Source organism: Canis lupus, chromosome 35 (assembly GCF_011100685.1).
Source record: "Canis lupus familiaris isolate Mischka breed German Shepherd chromosome 35, alternate assembly UU_Cfam_GSD_1.0, whole genome shotgun sequence".
Taxonomy (NCBI): Eukaryota; Metazoa; Chordata; class Mammalia; order Carnivora; family Canidae; genus Canis; species Canis lupus.
In genome coordinates, this window is record NC_049256.1 from 16,085,540 (window position 1) to 16,110,630 (window position 25,091).

At 38.2% G+C, this 25,091-nt stretch overlaps 1 protein-coding gene across 2 annotated transcripts in view; it reads right to left on the reverse strand.

Moving 5' to 3' along the window:
- The window catches only part of DTNBP1 (dystrobrevin binding protein 1), a 125,433-nt gene that overhangs the window by 47,515 nt on the left and 52,827 nt on the right, over positions 1-25,091 (reverse strand). For both annotated transcript variants that reach the window (XM_038584211.1, XM_038584212.1), the window contains one exon: positions 12,937-12,959. In XM_038584211.1, coding sequence (XP_038440139.1) covers positions 12,937-12,959 — 23 coding nt within the window. The remainder of the gene's footprint in view (positions 1-12,936; positions 12,960-25,091) is intronic.

The following is a 25,091-nucleotide window of genomic DNA, read 5'->3' on the forward strand; positions in this document are numbered from 1 at the left end:
ATCAGTCAGAGAAAGACAAATACCATATGATCTCACTCATATGTGGAATTTAAGAAAGAAAACATGAACATACAGGAAAGGGGAAAAGAAAAGAGAGAGGGAAACAAACCACAGGAAACTTTTAAAGATGGACAACGAACTGAGGGTTGATGGAGAGAGGGAAGTGGCAGATGGGGTAGCTGGGTGTGGGCATTAAGGAGGGCAGTTGTAATGATGAGCACTGGGTGTTGAGTGTAAGTGACGAATCACTGTATTCGACTCCTGAAACCATTATTGCACTCTATGTTAACAAAACAAGATTTAAACAAATAAAAATAAACAGGCATAACTGAAGGAGAGCAACTCAGCAAGACCAATAAGCAGTTAAAATGAAGTTAAAGATGAAATATCCATAAGCTACTTAGCTATTAAAGTGTGTGAATTTAAGTTGATCTGGTACAGAAAAAGAGTGGGACAAAAGGACGAGCTATAAATACAATACATAAAGAAAGAAACCATAGGACAGAAAATTAGTCTCATTTTTACCGTCTGCTTTTCTATGCTTCCCATGAATCATCGTGGTAAAGTTAGAAAAACACCAGTTTTGAGGACAGACATTCCTGGATTTAAATCCCTGCTGAGATGCTCACTGGTCGGGTAACTTGTTCAACCTCTGAGTCTCCATTTTCTCATCTTATGGGTTAGTTACTATCATACTAATTGGGCTACTGTGATATTATGATAAGCTAGCATACTATAGATACTTAATCATTTCCTTCTCTTTACTATAATTTTAATAGAAATAATAGGATTATACCCTTAAACCTATAATGGTACAACTGGTATTCTGTATCACATTAATTTTATTAAATGAAAACATAACAAATTCTGATGTCAGGCTCATATATTCAAATACTATTTCCTTTTTTTTTCCATTTTTTGAAATTACTGAGACAATTTTCATTACAAGTACTTTTACTTTCAATTAAAACTAAATGTAAACAGAACTATGAGTGAATCTCACCTAGTAAGTTTCTGACATTTAATTTCATTGTATCTACAACTACAGTACTTCTTTCATAGTTTTCCCGACTATAATTAGAGACTTGAAAGTGAGCAGCCAGCCTGCCAGTGGACCTTGGGCTCCTCTTTGTTCTCTTATCCTTAGGCTTCCATCCTTCAGAACAAGAGAAACGTGAAGTGAGCACCTTGGTATTGTTACAGTGTTTCTGAAGTTACTTCCTTTATCTTAGGGTAAACACTTTTATTCCCCAATGTAGTCACACTGACCAAATTTCATAGACTTTTATTCATGGGATGGGTATCTGCCCAAGAAAAGCCAGATGAATATCTAAGGAGAGCTTTTTTTAATTTAAAATAAATTATTTATTTATTAGAGCTTATTTATTTATTATTTCGTTATTAATTTATTATTTATTACAACCTTAGGGCTCTGAGGGCCACCTAACTTCTCCCCTGCCCCGAAGTCTATAAAAGTCACACTAGGCAGCTACCAGTCTTCTGAGAAGGTACTTGAAACAGTTTCTACTACAAGAGCCTACGCATTATTTTTTGGCACAAACCTCCAAAAAACTGACATGGAATCATGCAGCTCCATGTAAAATCTCTTTTTGAGCCTGACAGGTAACATTTTCATAGAACTCTTTTTTTGTGTGTGGTACTGGAATTTACTTCTCTGAAAGGTGTAATTTTTGCTGTCAAGTTTATACTGTGTTCCAGTAGAAAGGTAATGAAACAGAACAGCTGTAGTCATTCATGATACCAAGCATATGTGATATACAACAAAAAGTTGTCCTGATGCAGTTCTAAAATACACTATTGCTATAATTATTGGTTATATAACAGTGGTATATAATCAGTATAAGTAACATTTAAGAAAGGTAACATTTAAGCATCACAACCTAAACTCAAGGCTCTACTTTTGTGTAGTTTAATACTCAAACAAGCTATTAGAACTCCAGTTCCCCTTGAATATAAACATCATCTTCAAGAGTCTTAGGTTATGCCACAGTACAGCAGTTTACGATAAGGGATTACAATAAAGAATCAACTAGGTCTTAAAAAATAAACTAAGAACCAAAATTAGCAGACAGGATATAAATATTTCTGAACTACAGGACATAGATAGTAACTTTATTTAAATACTAAGTTATAGGGTATAAACCTGGTTTTTAAAAATGATTATACATTTCAACATACTGACGTTTTGTGGGAAAAAAAGGAAGAGCAGATACTTAAAAATCTTGCCAGTATTCATCAACAAGTCAAGATTTTCAGAGAGTAATTTCTTAAATGAATAATTTGAAGTTTTAAAATTGAACACCAGATTATATCTATATTCAAAGCTTTACTCTTAAAACCACTATATTAAGATAGTATGACTCAGGGAAGAAAATGCCATTTATTACAGAGTCTGTATAAATAAATACTTTAAAAATAAACACTAAAGTTCTCACTTCCCCCATTCCTACCAGTTTATTCCTAAACAGTTAAATAACAAACAAGAATGTGGTAATACCTCGTTAGAATTTCATTCCATGAATGCTCCAATTTTCTAATTAATTCTTGAGCTACCATTTTGCTTCAGTTAATATTTCTATCCAAGCTGAAAAAGCCTGAAGGGTTTTGGTATACTGCACACAACATGGACAGGAGAGAGGGAGAAAAAGAAAGGACTTTCCATTTAACTCAAGTCTGATGTACCTTATTTGTAATCTAAAAAAATAAAATTCATAATAGAGTAAGATATCTGGGACAAAACGTACTTCTTTTATTTTTGTCCCCTTGAAAACAAGTGGGCTGCTGTCTGACAAGGCATGATATATTAACATGGCATAAGAGGTGCCACCTAAAAGCCATAATTTTGGAGTTTTAAAAAATGCAAGAATTATTAAAAATTAGTCGGTTTTCTCCATGGATAGATTTCTCAATCAAAGAAAGCCACCAATTAATTTTAAGGTAGAATTTTTTACAGTAAACTCCACAAGTTTAATATCTTTGTATATATATTTATAAAAATGCCACCTATAGACATCACTAAAACCATGGCCTCTAGCCAACAAGTGGTATAAGTTCTGTATAATCAGGAAAATGATACAAATTTTAAAAATCTGTGTGAAGTATTATGACATTTTCAAAATCCATTTGGAAAATCAGCCATTTTAGATAAATCCATATAGTAGGCATGGGATGAATTTTAACTTTACGTAGTTGGCTATGGCTCACATATTTAACTATATTAACTGCTTCTTGGAAAATGAACATACTAGAAGCAAGGGATGCTGAATTAGTTTTATGGAGCTGTACCATAAGAATTGGACTCATTATTCTAATAGCTGGCACTACTTTCCTGGAATTTTATATTTATCTTTTAATACAAACGCTGCCCCATTTGGATGACTGTCTGGTGCATTTCACCTGATGGATGATGAGACACAATATTCTAAAATCCAAAGTCCTAGATTTCCATGCAACATTTTTTTGTTTTAGGTATTAGTTTGGTAATTATTACTTGGTAATATAAAGAAACTAATAACGCTTTCATTAGCATGTACTGCTTGAAGATTCAAATCAAACTGAAATTTAATTTCTGCTTTTTAATAATATATCATCTGTATACCATGCAAACACTGCAATGTACTCAAGCATGGAGGTAAAAATCATAAAGAAAAGCAGTGAAGGAAAAACATAATAAAGTTCCACCTACAAGGATTCCTCTGACTATTTTCGGTGAGTCCTGGAGATGACATGGATGTGAAACGTGAACAAGTAAACAGAAGCTCAGTGCTGGTCAAGTGAAAGCTCCAGTTACCAGGCAGCTCCCCTGATGTGCATCTTCTGAGATGTAGAACAAAGGGAGTAAGGCTGAAGCCAGAAGCAGGTTTTCCAAAGAGCCTGTATGAAGCCTGTTAGTTTTCTGCTGATGGTTTAAGCAGACATGTATCGGAATCTACTGCCTCTATAAAAGCCAAATGCAAGCTCTCAGGGCTCTGGTGTGCAAAGATGTATGCACAGATCTGGGGCCATACCAAATGCTGCTCAAAAATGGGGGTGGGGGGTGAAAATATACTAAATTCCTGTGATTTTGTCACTTAGACACAAAGATGTGTTTATGACACACCAAAAGAAAGTAGAAACCTCTCTATCAGAAAGTAAAAAAAATGAAGATTAAGAATATAGTTCATTTCATAACATATCATGTAACTTTAAATTTCCCCCACTTCATTTTTAACATAAATTTAGCCTAAAGCTTTCTTCAAATTCAGCAACACTAACCAGTGGCTTAGACTGTGCTGTGTGTTTTTAATAAGTATCTTAAATCATCACAATTCCAATAGTGACAAACACTTGCCAACAGTCTTTTCCTGCCTCAGAATCGTATGCTCTGAAGCCCACTCCCTCAGGTCTGCTGGAGTCACAGCTCTGCAGCCCCCTCTCTCTCTCCGGCCTCTTTTCCTTTTTCATACACATAGATTCAAGTTTCTCACAAATTAAAAAAGGGTTCCTCCTTTGAACCTAACCCTCTCCTCTACCCTCTCTTCTTTCCTCCTCCTCTTTCACTTTTGAAAGCACCATATTTACTTCTCACTCATTCAGGTATTCAGTAGCTACCAATGTGCCAAGCAATGTGCCAGGTGACAACAGTGAGCAAGGCACAGCATTCCTGCGTTCCCTGATCCTCCACCGCCCAGTTTCCACTCCTGCCCTCACATAGGAGTGCTCATGCTGCTGCTGACAGAGTTCCAGTAACATCACCAACCAGCTTCCAATGGCCGTATCAAGTGACCCTTTTCTCTGCTCTCTCCACGACAGTACAATGCGACTTCTTGACATTTCCTGGAAATGCTCTGTTCAGTCTTCTCCTCAGGTCTGTGGCTGACTGTCCTCAGCCTCTAGTATAAGCAACTATAGCTGACCCTTGAACCACATGGGTTTGAAGTGGCATGGATCCACTTATGCGTGGATTTTTTTCAATAACTCTAGCACAGTACTATATATGTATTTTCCTTATAACTTTCTTAATATTTTCTTTTCTCTAGCTTACTTTAGCAGTATATAATACATATACCCTACAAAGTATGTATTTATCGCCTATTTATGCTATTGGTAAGGCTTCTGGTCAACAGTAGGCTATCAGTAGTTACGTTTTGGGGGGAGTCGAAAGTTTTCCACAGATGTTCAAGCCTGCAGGGGGTCAGCACCCCTATCACCTGTGCTGTCCGAGGGTCAACTGAAGTCCTCTTCTTATGCCTATGCAGTGAGTGGTAGTGCTTCCTAGATTTCTATCCATGGTCATCTTTTTCTGGATTCTGCTTCTCTCTGTGAGCAACTTCATCCAAACCCAAGCCTTCCTCTCCCACCTATGGCTGACTACTCTTAAATATAGCTCAGATCTTTCTCCTAAGGTCCAATGGCACAGTGGACACTTCTACCTGTAATGTCTCACAGACACCTCAAATTTAATATGATCAAGACAGAATTCACTCAACAAGAATCAAATATTTAGGGCTGTATTTAACAAAGCCCAAGACTTACATATGGAAAATAAAACACCGCTGAGAAAAGAATCGGAGAAAATCTAAATAAATAGGGACACAGTTCATGTTCATGGATTGGAAGACCCAATATTAAGACCACAATTCTCACCAAATTGACCTAAAAATTCAACACAATCCCTATTCAAATCCCAGCATCCTTTTTTTAAAGAAATTGACAAAATGATCCTAAAATTTATATGGAACTTTTTTTTTTTAAAGATTTATTTATTTATTCATTCAGAGAGAACGAGAGAGAGGCAGAGACACAGGCAGAGGGAGAAGCAGGCTCCATGCAGAAAGAAGCCCGATGGGGGACTCGATCCTGGGTCTCCAGGATCACACCCCGGGCTGCAGGCGGCGCTAAACCGCTGCGCCACCGGGGCTGCCCTTTATATGGAACTTTAACCTAAAATAGCCTAAACAATTTTTTAAAAGATCAAAGTTGCAAATCTTATGCTTCCCAATTTCAAAATTTACTACAAAGCTATAGTAATCAAGGTAGTGTGGTACCGGCAAAAAGGACAAAATGGAGAATCCAGAAATAAATTCTTACATTTATGGCCACTGTTTTCCTGCAAATGTACCAAAGTAATCAATGGGGGGAAAGACAGTCATTAAAAAAGAATAATGTTACAACATGATGAAGCTCAAAAATTTTAAACTAAGTGAAAGAATCCAGATGCAAAAAGACTACAAATTGTATGACTGCATTTATATGAAATGTCCAGAAAAGGTCAACTGACAGAGACACACACTGATTACTGATGGCCCTGGGACTGAGGAGGTAAGCCAAGTACTGAATACAAACAGGCAGAAAGGAATCACTGTGTGTGATGGAAATGCTGTAAAACTCGATTTGGTGATGGCTGTACAATTCTATCAATTTAGTAAAAATCACTGGATTGTACACTTAAGGTGAATGAATCTTATTATATACAAATCCAGACTCAATAAAATTGTTTTCAAAAATCATTTCTCAATCTATTGGATACCAGAAAACTTTTGTGAGCTTATGGGGAACTTGCCTGTGGAACTGATACTTTTTATCATCACTTCCCTCCCAAAAAACAGCCGAATTCACTACCATTCCCTCCCAAATCTGATTTGAGCTATATCACATTTCTTGGTGGAGAAAGAAAAAACAAAACAAAACAACCTATGCAAACGTCCTAGCCAGAAGTTGAAGACAAACCCCACATGTTATAAAAGTCTTGCTCCTGTATCTTTCTCTCTAATCTATCACTGCCTTCAATTTAAATCTTCAGTTGAGTGCCTGCTTCGGCCCACGGCGTGATCCTGGGGTCCCGGGATCGAGTCCCACATTGGGCTCCCTGGGAGGAGCCTGTTTCTCCCTCTGCCTATGTCTCTGCCTCTCTCTGTGTCTCTCTTGAATAATCTTTTGAAAAATTAAAAATTAAAAAAAATGCAAATCTGACTCTACAACCCTAATGAAAACCCTTTGTGTTCTCCTACTCCTATAACCTGTGTCCACCAGCTACAAGCGTGCCCTCCTCTACACTCCCTTACCAGGTACCTCCACCATGAGTTAAAAACCTTTAACATGTAACCCAAATTTGTATATTTATATATCATATACATGAATTCTTGTGACAGTTTATTATGTAATCTACATAAAAATTCAAATTTTTTTTTTCCAAAACTGAAATTTAAAAGGATGACATAAAAAAGAAACAAATGGAAGCTCCAGTTTTCTTATCCACTCCTGTCATTCTGTAGAATCAATCCCTCCTTGGAGATCACTGGCCCAAAAGAAAAAGTCTAAACTCCTTTGTGTGACATTTGAGGCTGTGTATCATTAGTTCCCTGCCTACATCTCAACTGCATCCCTCACTACTTCAGCCCCACACACCATATGCTTTAGCAAATTATTTGTAGTTCCCTCGTTGAACAAGAAGTTAAATCTTAACTTGTATTCTCAAAATAAATATCTCTGCATCTTTGTAATTGTTCTTTCCTCTTTTTGGAATGTCCTTATTGCCCTTTTAGACCTGGTAAGCACTCTTCATTTAGATCCAGCTCAACTGCCACTGGCTCTCTCTAAATAGTCCATTATTCCTGTCTTAGTGTGCTTATTTCTTTTATAATATATTTTACATTATATCAAATGTATGTATTGGCCTTTTTATCCTACAAGCTTTACCCAGGGCTCTGGCTTCTTGAGGACAGAGGGCAGTTATACGATCCTACCCGAGACTCCATCCCTTAAATACTGCCAAATGGCAGCTGAAGACTTAAGCCAAGTCTTGAGTCAACAAACTCTACCTAAGTTTACCATCTATCATACACCCAGATTTATAGCATGCTAAGGGCTGCCAAGCCAGAAGTATGTATAGTTCATATCCAATAGTCATCCAAACAAGTGAGAATGGTGTCAGAACTCTCTGATTCAGATAACCTCTATTTTTACTCAAATTTAGCCATCGTCACCATTGGGAACTGTTCCACCTCTAAGACCTTAAACTGAAATTCCTTCTTTGACCACAAGATCTACCTCAACCACGTGTTCTCCATCTTTACGGTACACACCATCCCCTATGCCTCCTATCTTGTTTATTTTACTGGTCCAGTCGGGCCTCTTCCCTGCCAGCCTGAATTCCATGGCCAGGCATTTTAACCATGCTCTCATTAGCTTCCAAGATGACCAAACTGCTGATCTACTCTAAGCATCCTCCCAAATCCCAACTCTGTGTTAACTAAAGCATATTTGTTTCAGTTTTTATTTCTACTTCTGAGCCCAGCCCTGAAAAATTCAGACCATCTTATTCTAAATGGATTCTCAAAAAAATTGTTTCTTTCGTCAATGTCAACTTTTTCCCGTATTACCAGGCATCTTCCCTTCTCTAAGATTTCAGGGAAAGAGATGTCCCTGGATCCTTTCCAAGGATAATCCATCTGGATAACACTGCTTTCCATCTTCTCCAGGATCTTACTCAACTTGTTAATATCCTCAATTTCACCCTTTCACCTGATCTTGACCCTGATTCTATCTCAAGTTACTTTTTCCTTTCTTTCCTTTCATTCATGAAAGAATACTGAGTTCACATCACCTTTGCATGCTAATTTCTTTCTTTCTTTCTTTTTAAGATTTATTTATTCATTCATGAGATATACAGAGAGAGAGAGGCAGAGACACAGGCAGAGGGAGAAGCAGGCTCCCCATAGGGAGCCCAACGTGGGACTCGATCCTGGATCCCGAGATCATGCCCTGAGCCAAAGGCAGATGCTCAACTGCTGAGACACTCAGGCATCCCTGTATGCTAATTTTTCATACACTTCTGATTTGCAATCTGGATTCTCCCTTTACAAACAGCTCTTTCTGATCACCAATTTGACAATCTATTCATGTCAAATCCAATGGGATTTCCCCATTCTGCTCAACTTCTGGGCATTACTTTTATCACTGATAACTACTCCTTTAATTTTTCTCCCATCTGTCCTTCCTTATCACTAAATTGTCTTGGTCTTCCATTTGACTCTGGTCCTATGTCCTTCATTGGCTTTGCCTTTCAGAGCTAAGCCATAGTTACAATCACATCATATCAGGCTGGCCTTAGCTGCTTTTACACAACTAGGATAGATAACTCCTAAATCCTGGCATGTCTTCACATGGTCAGTCACATTTCCAACATGGCTGGGTAATTTTACATTAAGGAAGTTACAACAGACATCCTCTTATATAATACAGTTGGATCCCATGTTGGTCACTTAATTTTTTAAAATATTTATTTATATATTTAAGAGAGAGAGAAAGAGAGCACAGAGTGGGAGGAATAGAAGGAGAGGGAGAAAGAATCTCAAGCAGACTCCACACTGACCACAGAGTCCAACGTGGGGCTCAGACTCATGACCCTGAGATCACGACCTGAGCCAAAACCAAGAATCAGATACTTAACTGATTGCACCACCCAGGTCCCCCAGTCATTTAATTTTTGTTTAAGACTTTATTTATTGATTGATGAAATACAAACAGACAGAGGCAGAGACAAAGGCAGAGGGGGAAGCAGGCTCCCCATGGGGAGCCTAAGATGGGATTCAATCCCAGGACCCCGGGATCACGACCTGAGCTGAAGGCAGATGCTCAACCACTGAGCCACCCAGGCATCCTTTTAATTTTTTAAAAAGCACTTAATATAGGAATCCGTTAAAAACACATATACAAACACTTTAATATAAAATATAACCATACTTTTATTCATGAATTTTTTTAGCATTAAGTCCACTGAAAATTCTTGCATAAGCTACCCATTCTAGAATGAATAAAATTTCCAGTCTATTTTAAAAGCAGAGCAGGAATTTAAAATGTGTGAAACAATCCATGTACAGAACTTTTCAGGATTTTTATCATTTTTCCCCAATTCTCTTCTAATTCCAAATTTTAAGTTTTGCAGCAATTTTTAGAATCTATTTACATATACCAAGTCTTCCAAAGCTGTCAACTTAATTTTCCTACAAGCAGTTCTCATTAATACTTAAGTTTCGCTGTTTTCTCTGATATTAAATTAAACTGCAGATTATAATAACAAGTTTAAGTATAAATGTGTCCGAGAGCAAACAACTCACCCTGGATAAGCATTCAATGCAACTAGTGGAAATCAAAGTATTTGGATGTATTGGTGAGTAGCCTATCAGCCGTGAGTTAGCTGCTCTGGGTATCAGTCAGTACATTTTATGAAAATGATAGTTAATTTGGTGAGGCATTTAAGTGAAGGTAGAAGAACGAGTCTGCATAGTAAAGCCATGTTAAATGTTAAGTAAGGAATTAAGGAAGTAAGAACAATATCCAATCCAGTGGCAACCATATTTCTAGACTTATACTTTAAAAATCTTAAGAGTGATTTTTAGATTTATATGTGGAATATTTTTAAAATTAAAATTTTAAATTAAAATGTAAAAATGATAAATAATCCCTAATGAATGAACAGACATGTCTTATTCATGGCCAATTTCCTATGTCCTTAAGGACTGTGAAAACCTTATTTATTCTACACATGCTCATAATAATGTAATCCCTTCTGCACTGAAAATTAAAAATTAAGATTTGAGATCCTACCCTCCTTTTCTATTGTCTAATATTCAAGAGACTATCATTTAAATGTTTTTTTTCTTTAATGCAATATTGGGTGGGTGGGAGCACCTAGATGGCTCAGTCGGTTAAGTATTCAACTCTTGATTTCAGCTCAGGTCATGATCTCAGGGTCATGGGATAGAGCCCTACATCACGCTCAGCACTGAGTGGGGGGCCTGCTTAAGATTCTTTCTCTCCCTCAGTCTCCTTCACCCTCACCCCCGGCTATCTAACAAAAACAAAGTAATATTCAGGGACCACAGAAAACCAATATTTAAAAATAAATAAATAACCAACCAACCAATTTCAATAATATTGTAGTGATGTGCTATGGGTGGCACCTGTGAAAGGAGTACTTATGTCACTAATATCCATGGAGTACAGAAGGAAGAATCCAGAACTCAGATGATATGGATATGTACCACTAACTTTGATGGTTACTAATTTTGTTTTTGTTCCCCAAAGTTAGCTTTTCATCAACTTAGAAAAAAAGCTTCCAAATACAACTACAAAAGTTAAAACAATTAGATGATATAACATCTTTTGCTTTCCTGTAACCTATAAGAGAAAACCAAAGACAACTTTCAAACAGTAAAAAACTGTTACAATTTGTAGGATTTCTTTCTTTCCTTTTTCCTCCATGAAGAAGAGGAAGAGTTACACATAAGAGTTCTCTATTATGTGCTACTACTCACACTTTTGAAATATCAGCAAAACATTCAAGAGGAAAGAATTTTTAATGAATATTGGCACTAAAAATTTTGATATGATGCAATAATCAATTTAGAATTTGTTCAAATTTGAGAGCTCTACTTGGCCTATGGGTGGGTTTGTTACACGCTGTACCATAATTAGGCATGTGTGTATAAATGAAGTATGTTGGCATAAATTGAATTATTCTCTTGGGTAATATGTAACACTACCTAACCTTTTGCAAATGGCTGAACTTTTCTTTTGCTGCAAATACTGTCATACCAAAAAAAAAAAAAAAAAGGCCTCAGTACTGAGATGGAAGTGAGGTTGACATTTTGCATCATCTGTGTCCCTGCCTGTCTCTCAGTATTAACTTGATTGCTTTTTTTTCTTCTCCTAATGTTATATAAGATGCTGTTAGCCAATGAAAAGAAAGAATGAGGGGAAAGAACAGGATGAGCATTTCAAATCTTACTTTCGACCACTGACAGAAAACAATGTACATGAATACTGGTGCACAAACTGATCAGGAATAATAACATATTATATCACATGATCACTTAACATTACCCTCAACAAACTGGCCACGAACTCACTCATTTACTGTAACTGTAGTCACTAAAACAGAAATCCAGCCAAAACAAGTCTGTTCAATTAGAGTCACAGCAGGAATAGCCTTTATACCTTTTATCTAGGTTAGTCATCTTTCTAAAACATCCAAAGAGACCATACACATAAACAATTCAACTGTAAACGATAAACTGGAAAATCTTTACTCAGTAAATCTTACTCAATACTAGCTTGTATGTGAAATACAAGAAGCATAAAACTAGTTTAATGTGTAATATGAAAGGCAATAATTCAAAGCCTTCCTAGTTACTGAAATGAGTCTGTCTGAGAACAGTGACTTCACTACCTAATTGCTCATCAGTAATTGAAAACTAGCATGCTGGAAGGGCTTTGAACTGCTGGAAGTCTGTGGTTTTCTCTATTTTTCACTAGTGCTTCTCCATGGCCAGTAAGGGTCAGCATGACCCCGAGTTATTTTTCCAGTGCCCCACCTTCAGAAGTTCCCTAAAATGAATAGGCAATGTGGGGTGCTTTGAGATCTCAGAATATAGTTTACAATGCTTCTCATGTTATAGATGGAGAGATGGAGCCTGAAAAGGCAAGAGACTTTTCCAAAGTTACAACACAGTGGCAGGACAGGACCCAGCACTGAACACCTTCTGGAAGTTCAGGTGACCACTGGATCAACTGCAGGGGTACATCTCTATCTTGGTCACTATGTCTTCTCCATGTGGCCCAGCCTTTGCCCAAGAGAAACCAGAATCTTCTCAAACTATGATTCGCAACAACCTCAAAGTTAGGACTATGCCACCCTAACATACTCATAATGTTCATCAGCAGAAACTCTCAGTGTATGTGTTACAGCTCAGAGAGGGTATCAAAAGCACCTGATTAAATAAAACTTACAAAAACAGTACTAAGCAAACTTTTTTTTTTTCCCCGCTGTAAACTGATTTAAAGAAAAAGGAATGAGTTCATCATTGAGAGAAAAACATCTGACATCGATTAACTATCATTTACTTTAAAGTGAAGAATTAAACATGAAATTACCTTTGAAGGTTTCGAGTTCCTTCCTGTAGAAAAAAGAGAAAATGTAAATTTTATTTATTTGAATTATAATTACATACAGCGTTATATTAGATTCAGGTGTGCACATGATTCAACAATTCTATACATTGCTCAGTGCTCATCATGATAAATGTCATCACCATCTGTCACCAAAAAACATTATTACAATATTATTGACTATATTCCCTATGCAGTACTTTCCATCTCCATGACTTATTTATTTTATAACTAGAAATTTATATGTCTTCATTCCCTTTATTTCCCCCACCCCCCTCCTCTGCCCTCTGGCAACCACAGGTTTGTTATTCTATTTAAGGGTCTGGGATTGTTTTTTTTTTTTTTTTTTTGGTCTGTTAAGAAAATGCAAATTTTAAAATACTCTATTCCTAATGGAAAGTGCTCTTAAATTATAATAAAAATGCATATACTTTAAAAGCCCAGAGTGGTGTTTCTGGATGTTCACTTATGTTTTACTGAAATTACCAATACAATTAGTATACAGAAACGAATTTCAGTTTTTCTATTACTTTATTAATGTTTTTTTTAAAAATTCTACCAGAATTAAACAATTAAAATATTGAAACACTTATAAAAAACCAAAAAGCATTTTGATACCAGCAATGAACCATCTTGTATATATAAGAATCAGTTTATAAAAGCATGTAACAATTTGTTCAACATTAAGTAATAGATTTTTAAGATCTTTGGTTAAAAATCACCTAGAATACAAACAGTTCTTTCCTTTTTTAAGTGAAAGGGGAAAGCTCATATCAAAGGACTGAGGTCCACAGCTCATCCTGACACAAAAGGGCCAAGCCTCCAGGACATGCTCTGGTTTGTAATTTTGTCAGTGTCAATTAAGGATCCTGAAATACCCAGTTTCCTGGGGGAAATGTAGAGCAGCAGAAAACAGATGAACAATCAGAAAACAAAACATTTTTGACAAAGAAGTCAAAGCAAGTTGTTTTCAGGTCTTCCTTTTTAATTTTCTAACTAGATTTTCCCCTCATTATCAGTACTCATAAAAAGTAATGTTGAGGAGGTCAATTTATTTAGTAAAAGCTTGTTATCCCACTCAAAATAGGAGACATTTATCTCTTATTTGCACTCTAGGTTTTACTAAAGATCTAGGGCTATTTTGAATTCAAGAGTCAGTATTCCACACTACTAATTACAATACCCCCTCACGTTCCAAAATAGTTGACTATAATTAACAGCTGGTGGAGGGGATGGGCAAGCTGCCTGCTGGAAGGCCAGACACGTAATCCTCTTGTCACAGCCAAGGGAAGGCTCTAAAATCAGATGGTCACCTCACTCCTCTTTTCTGGAAATACCAACTCCTCATTACAACGCTCCAGCAATGTAGTTCATTAACTGAGACAAAGAATGTTATTTTCAATCCCATATTTAAAAAAATAAAATAAAATAAAGGCAATTGTTTCCCTTCAGCCAACAGTCTCCACCTCATTCTTCCTCATTCTTGAAAGATTAATTAGGTACAAGTTAAACATGCCTAAAACTTTATTCTCCAATAATGGGTGAAACTGGAAATACCTGAGAGGCAACATGGATCATAAGAGAACACCTTGCAAAGATACCTTCCATTTGCTTCCTACTGATGCCCTCACGTGAGCAAGTCCCCAAGCCCCCAGAAGGGTAAAAGAGATAGAGCCCTCTGTTTCATATTCTAATGGGCGATTCCTTTCTGATTAGAAGCTCTAGAGTGCAGTTGGCTTCCTGTCTTTTAGAATGTATAACAGTTAGCAAAATTCCCAAAAGACACCTTGTGTTTTAAAAAGCTGGAACTCGAGAGTAACAATTTCAGAGGCGTTTGCCCCTACTCCCACCCCTAAATCCCCACAACTAAAAGCCAGACAAATCATCCAGTGTCTGTTTTGTCACCAGGTGGCTGCCTGATGGAGGAAAGCTGCCTTTCATCAGGAGGTGCACGCTCACCTCTCGACCTCCAAGCTGCCCTGTCACCTCAGTGGGAAGGTGCCCACCGGGAAACAGGAAGAAGCCTCGCCACGTGCTCGGTGTCTGCGTCCTCTGTTTACAGAGTATCATGACCCACACTGTTAATAAAATCTCTGAGAAACTTCCTTCCCGAAAGGAAATCATTCCTGTCCCCACTTCCTAAAAAAGAAGATGGGCTGAGGTAGTGAAGGGAAGGAAACTTGTGGCTGAAAGGAAAATCAGTGTTAGGGAACTTCGAGAGAATGGATACAGTAAAGCAGTGGCACTGAAAGCCCTAGTTTCTAGGGTGGACTGCACATTTATTAGGGGTCATAAGCATCTGGAGGTACACATGACATAAGAGAAGAGATAGCCAGGCATGCCAAGCAGACACGACAGTGAGCCTGAAAGCATGGAGGCCAGATGATGCAGGTTATGTATTGAGGCAAGAGCAAACACTTGAGAACTGTGGGCTGAACGAAGAGAAAGGTGTGGGAGATAAGGTTAAAAAGGTAGAGGGTTCTGAGTGCCAGGCTAAAAGGATCTAGTTTTATTTTTAGCAGAACAGCAGGAGCAAAGCTGTACTTTAGGAAGAACATTCTAGCTGTGATGGATAGATCTACTGACAAGGGAGAGAATAAAAGCAAGGAGTACTCAGGAAACTACAGAGGAGTTTGAACAAGAGCTAATTAGTGCCTGGGAAGAGCAACATAAGTGGCAAGGGCGATGAACAGGAGGAGTCCAGTTTGCAAAATGCCACAGAGAAGACTCTCGATAGTCCTGGCAACTGATCCCATGGGCATAAGCGGAGGAAAGAGAGGAGTACATTCACTGTGAAGGTTCCAGTCTGGACCCCTGGAGGAAGGCTAGTCTGTTAATAACGGAACACTCAGAGGAACAGTGCGTGAGTTCAGGATGGAAATTGATGAGATAATCTGATGATGCTGAAAGACATGATGCCCACCCCTGCGTAGGCTACTTAAAAATCTAGCTCCTAGATTTTTACTAGATTTTTTACAGATTTCTACTCCTGACTTCCCAGGCAGTCTGGAAGGGATTCCAACTTGGCTTCCAGAACCTACCCCTGCAGTCAAGGTCACCAACAATCACATGTTGCCAAATCCAATGATCACTTCTCACTTTTCATCTGAATCCCTCAGCAGCATTTGATCCAACTGGCAACTCCTTGATAAAGTTCCTCTAGTTTTTCCTACTTTCTTGGATTCTTTTGCTAGCCCCTCCAACTCTTCCAGACCACTGCGCTGGAGTACTCGTGGTAAGACTGGTTTGGGGCTCTCTCTCTCTCTCCTTTGCTTACATTCTCTCACAAAGCAATTTCATCCAGCTACATAGCCTAAAATACCAACTATATGCTGTCTTCTCAATTTGTATTTCCTATCTTGATCTCTTCTCTGAGCTCTACACACACGCAACTGCCTGTCTGATAGCTCTACTCAAGCTGCGGAGGCTTCTCAAGCAGCATTTGCAAGACAGCTTATTCTTCCTCCAGTCCCCTGCACGTCAGTTAACAGCATTACCAACTTCCTAAAGTTTGGTTTATCCACTTCTTCATTCTCCATATCCAATCCACCAAGAAACCTTGTCATTTCTACCTCAAAACATATCCTGAATTCATCCATTTCTCTCCATCATCACTGTTATCAACCTTGTATCCATTTTCTTATACTGAATGTAATCTTTGTTGTATCCAATCATTCATTTAACAAAAATTTACTGAGCCTTAGACACTAGGAATAACGCTAGGTGTGGAATATGCATGTCCCCTAACCTCAAGGGACTCCAGCAGGAGAGACAGAGGAGTAAAGTGACAATTAGAAATCAATCTTACAAATGAATGCTCTGACAATGATAGGGTGAGGCTTCTCTAAGACTAAACAAGAGGGAGCAACTCAGACACTTTGGTTTGTAACAAAGGCTTTCTGGAGGAGCAAGGACAGGACTGAGTTTTGAAGGATGACGGGTAGCACTTCCTGAGGACCTGGTAGATGTTCTACTCTTAACCATTATGTCACTCTCAGCTAACCAAATGAAAGGCACAGGTTGAGCAGGTGTTTTAAGTTCTGGTCATGTTCCAAATCCTATTAGAAATGGAAATGACAATGATCAGTGTAAAACAATTTTCAAGTTCATCTTTTCCATGAAGATATCCCTGACACTCAACTGGCAGTTTCCCCTCATCTAAACTCCTGTAACGCTTAACTCCATCACTGTTATAAATCCTCATGTGCTTGCCTTGTGATGTGGTTATTTCCGTGCAGACATCATCTCTGCAATTACACTGCTGAGCTCCTGACATGCACAGATCATGTCTCATCCACCATGATCATACATGGGCAGAGTCAGACCCAACCGACATTCAAAAAATCAAGGAATGACTAAGATGTGCTTCTTCCAGAAAGCCCTTCCTGTCACTATAAAGAACTTTAGTCTTTATTATAAAGTCTGATCACATAGTATTTCATTTGATAAAAACTTGTTTGCCATTTTCATTTCTAAAATTTTGAGTCTCTTCTTTTTCATGGTTTAATTGTATTTTCTTACAATCAAATAAGCGGAAAGAACTGAAACACTCTTTTAGGTTTTACCATATTTTCAAATTTACTCGGTTCAGCAAATGCCTTTACAAAATTCAGCATAACGAAGCCTGAAACTAAAACATTCAACAAATAACACCAGACTCAAAATCTAATAATATTTCCAAAGGGTGAAAGTGCTATTTAATCATTTTCTCTACAGGGGTTGAGTTACAAGGGCAGAATAAAAAGAACAAAAACATCATACTAATAAATCTGTGGAATGATCCAGGAAATGTATTAAATCTGTATATGTATAGAAACCAACTAAATCAGACTCACAGATGCAAACTTAACAGATTGGAACCACTGGATAAATATCTCCATAAATACAATCATCTCACAGATGGAAGCACACTCTAAATATTAAACTGCATCCCCTAGGACAAATCCATGACAGAAAGCTAACACAACAATTCTGTGTGGCAAGCTACCACATTCAAAATGCCAACTACAATGTCAACTCTAACATTTTTCTTCACATTTGAAAATATTTAGGGGATTTTTTTTTCAGCAGTGCTTTTTGATTAGAACAGACTCGAAGGGTGTCCCTTTGTTATGCCTGATAGACAGAATGTCACCATGATGGACTGTTCACAGGAAAGATCTCACAAGACCTCTTTCAAAAGGGCCCATCTACCACTCATTATCATCAAGTCTGTTGTTCTCAGCATCCTATAGTCATGAAAATGTGTATCCTTACAGGCTTGGTGGGTTTGGGGTGGATTGGGAAGAATTAGAAATCCCTGTTTTTATTTATTCCTTACATAGATCCTGCCCAGGGGATGTGCTGCAGAATATTATTAACATTATCTGTAAAACGAAACCTCTTGAAAAGCAGCTAGTTCATTGTAAAAACTGCACGAAGTCTTTATAAATCATGCTATTAACACAGTTTTATTTATTTATCTACTTTGGGAAAGCACGGCCTAAAAAGTAATAAAATGACAGGATCCCAGAATATTGGCATTTAAAGTTAAAAAGAATCTGAATGATATGGTAATAAATATTTGGAATAAAAAGAATGCCCCCCTAAAAGATAATGAAGGTCTAGAAAATCAGCTGATTGGTGTCAGCACTAAGTTACGTATGGATTAAATTACCCCAAAACTTGCAAGACAATTACTTTCCTAGGCCTGTTTTCCATGCAAATATATTGGAGTTTAAGAGAGATGCAGGTAGTTGAAGAAGCAGGATAAAGGAGGATGAGACAGGAATAAGGAATGTTTACTGAGTTTTTACTATATAACACATATACAATGAAGAAAACAGAGCTTGAGGATCAAAGGCTACACAGTTAATAAGGGATAGGCCTGGGAATAAAATCTGTGCCTCTCTCGGACTCCAAGCCTGTGCAATCTGTGGCATCCAGAATGCAGTTCAAGGGCACAGAGCCTCCATAAATACAAGTCGTGGCTGGCCTGAGATATTGCAGACCCCCCAGAAAGTACCTAAGTAAACCACCAAGTCTACTGGATACAAGTCATGTATATATAGTCCAAGAGACACTCTCAAATTGTTGGGCAACATCTAAAGCCACTCAGCTCTATGAAAGCACATTCCTTTTTAGGAAACATGAAACTAAAATCAAATGCCACCATCACTAATGTGAACATAAAGTGAAGACCCAGGATGTCCTTGAAAATACCTTGTCAGTTTCAAAGTCTGTTAAACACCTTTATTCTCACGGATGAACTGAAAAGTATTCAGTGACTAACCCATGATAACTAATTGATTTTTAAATTATATTACTAATTTCTTTAATTCAATTTTTTTAATTGCCCATCCAGTTTCCTTATTTTTTTATACATTTTTAAAAAAGATTTTATTTATTAGAGACACAGAGAGAGAAAGAGAGAGGCAGAGACACAGGCAGAGGGAGAAGCAGGCTCCATGCAGGGAGCCTGACGTGGGACTCGATCCCGGGTCTCCAGGATCACGCCCTGGCCTGAAGGCGGCGCTAAACCGCTGAGCCACCAAGGCTGCCCTCCAGTTTCCTTAAACAAACTACTCTATCTATCATCCATCATTGCCAAGGCAGTGGTCTGTTGTTTCTCGGCATTATACAGCCATGCCACACCACCTGAAACTGTATGTCCCCACAGGCACAGTGAGTCTATGGCTGATAAGGTAGAAGATGGATTAAAGGAAGAAAATCATGTATCCTATGTCCAAACATATCTGTGATCCCGTGGTACCACTACAGAAAAGCCTTGCTTGCTCATTTTTATAATTAGTAGTCACGAGAGCTGAAGTGATCAAAGCTCTGAGAGAAGCAAGATTGTTTTCATACTCCACAGCATCCAACCCCAGAGTATGGACAGTTTTGTGTGGAGCTAATATAAAGAATATGAACAGACTTATAAGCATGAGAGACATTGGTCTGGTGTAGTTTTGCCACTCCCTGGGTCTGCAACTCCCATAGTCTGATTTTCCTTGCTGATAAAAAGGAGAGTAGACCTCCTCATCATTATGAGAATTCTCTGAGTTAATTCAGACTACAGTTTTTAAGCACAGTGCCTGGTACATAGTAAATGCTAATTAAATGCTCCTGTTACCTACTTAACACAATCATCATAACTTAGTTTTTATCTTGAAGATGGTGATAAGTCTTAATCATATCTGTATGATTACATGTATCATACATGTAATGCATGTATGTATAATCTGTATATTAGAAAAAAAATGATGGAAATATAAATGGTCTGAGGGACACAATTATAGACAGGAAGACTAATGAGGAACCTGTCACTATACCTGAGGCTGCACAAAATGTGGGCTGGAAAGGATCAGCGAAAACAGAAAGGCAAGAACAGATTCAAGAAATACTGGACTGGCTACTGAGCAAAGATGGCAGGAGAGGGGGAAAGAAATCATGACAACTCTCACGTCTGTGCAGAGGGTAGACCTGTAGATGGCGATGCCTTGTTGAGGTAAGAAAAGGTCAAGCGCTTCAGTGGAATATAATTTGGGACAGGCTGCTCCTGAGATGTCTGTTGAGATGTCCAGATGGCAGTTGATTCTGTGGACAAGAAGAGAGACCTAGGGCAGCCCAGGTGGCTCAGCGGTTTAGCACCGCCTTCAGCCCGGGGCCTGATCCTGGAGACCCGGGATTGAGTCCCACGTCAGGCTCCCTGCATGGAGCCTGCTTCTCCCTCTGCCTGTGTCTCTGTGTCTCTCTGTCTTTCATAAGTAAATAAAATCTTAAAAAAAAAAAAAAAAAAAAAAAAGGGAGAGAGAGAGATCTAAACTGAAGACAGTGATTTGATTGTGGTCCCCACATAGATGGTAGATGAACCAAGGAGCTGGAGGGACTACCTGGGGAAGGTATGCAGAATGGGAAGAGGCAATAAACAAGAACAGGGAATACCAACATTAAACACCTGAAACTGAAAACTAATCTAGGATAGAGAAGCAAACTTGGGATGATAGTGTTGTAGAAGTCAAGAATGGACAGTTCTAATAAGTCAGGTTAATAAGGATTTGTCAATGGACCTGGCTTCCTAAGAAACTAAGGAAAAAAAGATACAAATAAAATATTCAAAGTACATCATGGGTTGTGTGTCTATTAATATCTTCATGTCACACAATCTTTATACAATTTTCTTTCTTTATTAATATTTTAACCAGTATGCCAAGCATCTTGTCCATTCATTTGAATGAATAAATAAATCTTTTTAAAAGTTTGCTTATGAGGTAAAATAGTGTTTTAACTTTCCTTGAAGTCAGTCCAGTGTTTATAAATTTAGGGGATACTTTGTTTTTTAAATCCATGTAAAAGCACAGAATCTTGCTATCAAATGATAAGTTCTCATCTGAGTTCATATTTGAGAGCTATAATATCAGGTTCTATTTTCTCCTCCTTGAAGTAATATGTTATTTTATATGACAGTAATGCACTTGTCTGGTATCAGCATAAGGAGAAGAGTTTGTCATAAACAAAAGATGGCATGAAACTTCCAGAGAATAAGGAAAACACTGCTCACTTTGGAAGAGAATGTACCTCTCTGAAATCCAGTAGTTAATGACTGAATGCCCTTTGAAACGATGGCAGTGCCAATTCTCTGAGCCAGAAAGAAAACTAGAAATGATAGAAGGCAGGTAGAGAGATCACAGAGAAATGGGGCCAATATAACAATGTGAGAGCACAGCCCAAGAGGGTTTGGGTACAGGAGAGAAGAGGAACACTCCCTTTCTGGTTGCTGCCTTTGCCCTGATTTTTCTGGCCACTGACCACAGAACGAGCAGATAGGGCAGGCTCCTAAGCATGTCTCTAATTGTCCCACCTCTAGAATCCATCAAGAACTCGAGAAAAGTAAGAGAAGCAAAGGGCCCTTTTAGCCACAATCACCTGAAGACTAAAATAACCGGTTTCCTACTTTTGAAAACATTTCTGAAAAAGAGTAACCGATGAGGAGACATAACAAACTCCAAAGTGGTACTGGGCCATATAAGATGTAAATTATTACTGTGAATTTAGCAAACTGACTCTAGAACATTGAAAGTTATTACAGACTCTGTAAGTTATCGTGCACAAGCTACAACCGATCAGAAGAAGGATTACCTTTTTTTATAAACCCAGGATAATCATATTTGTCTGAATTTCAGTAAACCCTTTCTCAAGGGTGCTGTATTTTTAGTCTTGACCACTTTCAACTGCAAATATAAAATTTAAGTTTTTATTATCTCTGTTAAAACATCTTTACAAGCTCCAACATATAGAACTGCATTTGTACAACTGGGAGAAAAAGTTCAGGAAAAGAATACTGTAAACCAATTAGAGAAATATTATTTTTAAAGAATCAAGACAGAACATGAGCTTTTAATGTTGATGGCAAACAGATACTCGTTGTTCAAAATAAAGCTTGAAGAACTTAAATATCAGTCCTGAACTATATTTACTGTCAACCCAAGTATCTAATAACCTGTTAAAATATTCTAGCTACATCTGTTCTTGTGACTATGTATAAAGTCTAAAACTGTCAAGATTTATTCTCTGACACTTCAGAATAAGAATTTGTTGAATTCCTTGCCAACTCATAAGCTTAGGTTTCATTTTCAAAGAAAATGTAAGATTTGATTACAAATTCATGAACCCCATAAATTCATAGCTTGCTAGCAAGAGGTCACTGGCTCAGCAGGTGTGATGATTATAGTGTAATAAATACAATAATTTACTATCAATTAACCACCTGGGAACCATCTAAAACTGGCATCTAATAGGGAAGTAGGAAGAATAAGGAGAAAAATGGGAGAGACAGGTCTGGGCCTTTTTTTCATCTTCCATGCCTCTAAATATTCTAATTAAAGATTACTCAACAAACATGGAGATAACCAAGTTCGGAACTTACAAAATAGTTACAATAACTGGCTATTTTAATGCCCTTGCCTGCTAATTCTAACATCCATATCAGTTCTGAACTGCTTTTGATTGGTTATCTCCATGTTTGCTGAGTAATATTTAATTAGATGCTACACATCGTGATTTACCTTATTGGGTGCTAGTTACTCGTGTTTCTTTACGAATGTTCTTGAGCTTTGTTTTGGGATACAGTTAATTTCCTTGGAAACAATCTGGTCCTTTCGATGCCTACTTTCATGATTTGTTAAACAGCTCTGGAGCAGGACACATTTGGGGGCTAATTATACCCCCTACTGAGAGAAGACTTCTGAGTGCTCTTCCCGATGCCACATGAATCACAAATTTTTCCAGTCTGGCTGTTGAGAACAGGCCCTGTGTTAACAACAGGAACTGTTAGCTAGTCCTTTGTGGGTTTTTTCCCCTCCTGCCTCCAGGAGTTTATTCACATGCATTATCAGTGCTCTGCTGGATATTCAAGGGGCACCCTAGGCAGATTTCCGGGATTCTCTCTGTGCAGTCCTCTCTGGGACTGTGTCACTGCACATGTTTGCTGTCCTTCAAGGACAGACTTCTCTTCTTTGCCTGTTGTCCAGGGTCTTAAAAAGCACTGTTTTGTCTGGTTTTTTGTTTTATCAGATGGGAAAGTAAATCTGGACCATGTTACTCCATCTTGGGTAAATACAAAATCCACTCCCTTTTTGTCAAAGCAATGCCTAAGGAAAAAGTTCTCCTGATCCACTTTCCATTCAGCATCCAAACCAGACTCCACTGCAAAACCTCAGAAGCTAGTTATTGACTTTCTGCACATCTCCTTTGGATGAGGTACCCTGGACCCTCTCTTCTGGTTCCAGAACCATCCTCACCCTGTAGAATGCCAATGGATTCCTCTGTTCTATTCTCAGCAAGGCCTGGCCTGTGTACTACACTCCTGCCAAGCCTCCCACCACTAGCATCCCCCATTTCCAGAAAGTACAGGCCAGACCTATGCAATGGCCCTCTACATGTCTGGGTTAGTTTGGACAGTCATTTCTGGAAGCTCAGGAGCTTGGCAGATTATTCTCTAGAATGCAAACTGGTCAAATACTACTACAGGTGTGTTATCATGTCTCAAATACATCTCTGACACTTAGCTTAAAAGATTTTTTAAACTTAGTCTTCTACAGTCTACAGGTTACCAAAAAACACAAACAGAAAGAAGGGCATAGTTCCTTAGCATCAGATGTAATACAGAAAGTAAAAGGAGTAACTTTCTTGAATTATGCACAATCACTAAATCCCAACAGAAGCAGTGACCCCCACACAACCACCTACAAAACAGAGTCTCTAGGAGATAACACCCGAGTTTCAAAGTCTGAATCAGTGAAAAATGTTTCTAGAGTTTAGTATACCCCTGAGCAGACAAGCCCGACAGAAGATTGTTAAAATTATGAGTCATTTATAATTAAGTGTACTAAAATCACTTGCTTCTTCAAGATGGAGCTATTTTCAGAGAAATTCTGACACTCTGCTGCATGCTAAAGAAAACAAAGGATCCAGAAATTTGGAAATAAAGAGATATTTTAATAAAGGTACATACACACTTAGGTATGATTTTGAGGATAATTGTTGTGAAAGAGTTTTAGTAAGCATTCTAAGGAACATAATGGTGGCCCTGGAAAGATTAAAACATTCGAAGTCTGAGATCCTACAGTTCTTTTTAGCTCTGAATCTTTATTCTCTTAAACTTAGCTAGAGCTCAGGGGTCAGGATTTTTCTCCCTATTGTTCTTTCTGCTTAGAACTGTGTAATCATAGATCCTTACATAGCTGCCCTCACTCCCATTCAGGTCCTAGTTCTCGGGTGCCTTCTCAGAAGAGCATTCCCTGCTCATCCTGGCCACAGTAGCTACCCTCTGCCTCACCATGAGAACATTACCCTGTCTTATTTTCTTCAAATCCTAATCATCAGAAATTATGCTTTAGGGATACTTGGATGGCTCAGCAGTTGGGTGCCTGCCTTTGGCTCAGGTCATGATCCCGGGATTTGGGATTGAGTCCCACAATGGGCTCCCTGCAGGGAGCCTGCTTCTCCTTCTGCCTGGGTCTCTGCCTCTCTCACCCTGTCTCTCTCAGGGATAAATAAATAAATCTTTAATAAAAAAATTATGCTTTATTATAAGGGTGCCTGGGTGGCACATTCGGTTAGTTGTCCGACTCTTGGGTTTCAGCTCAGATCGTGATCTCAGG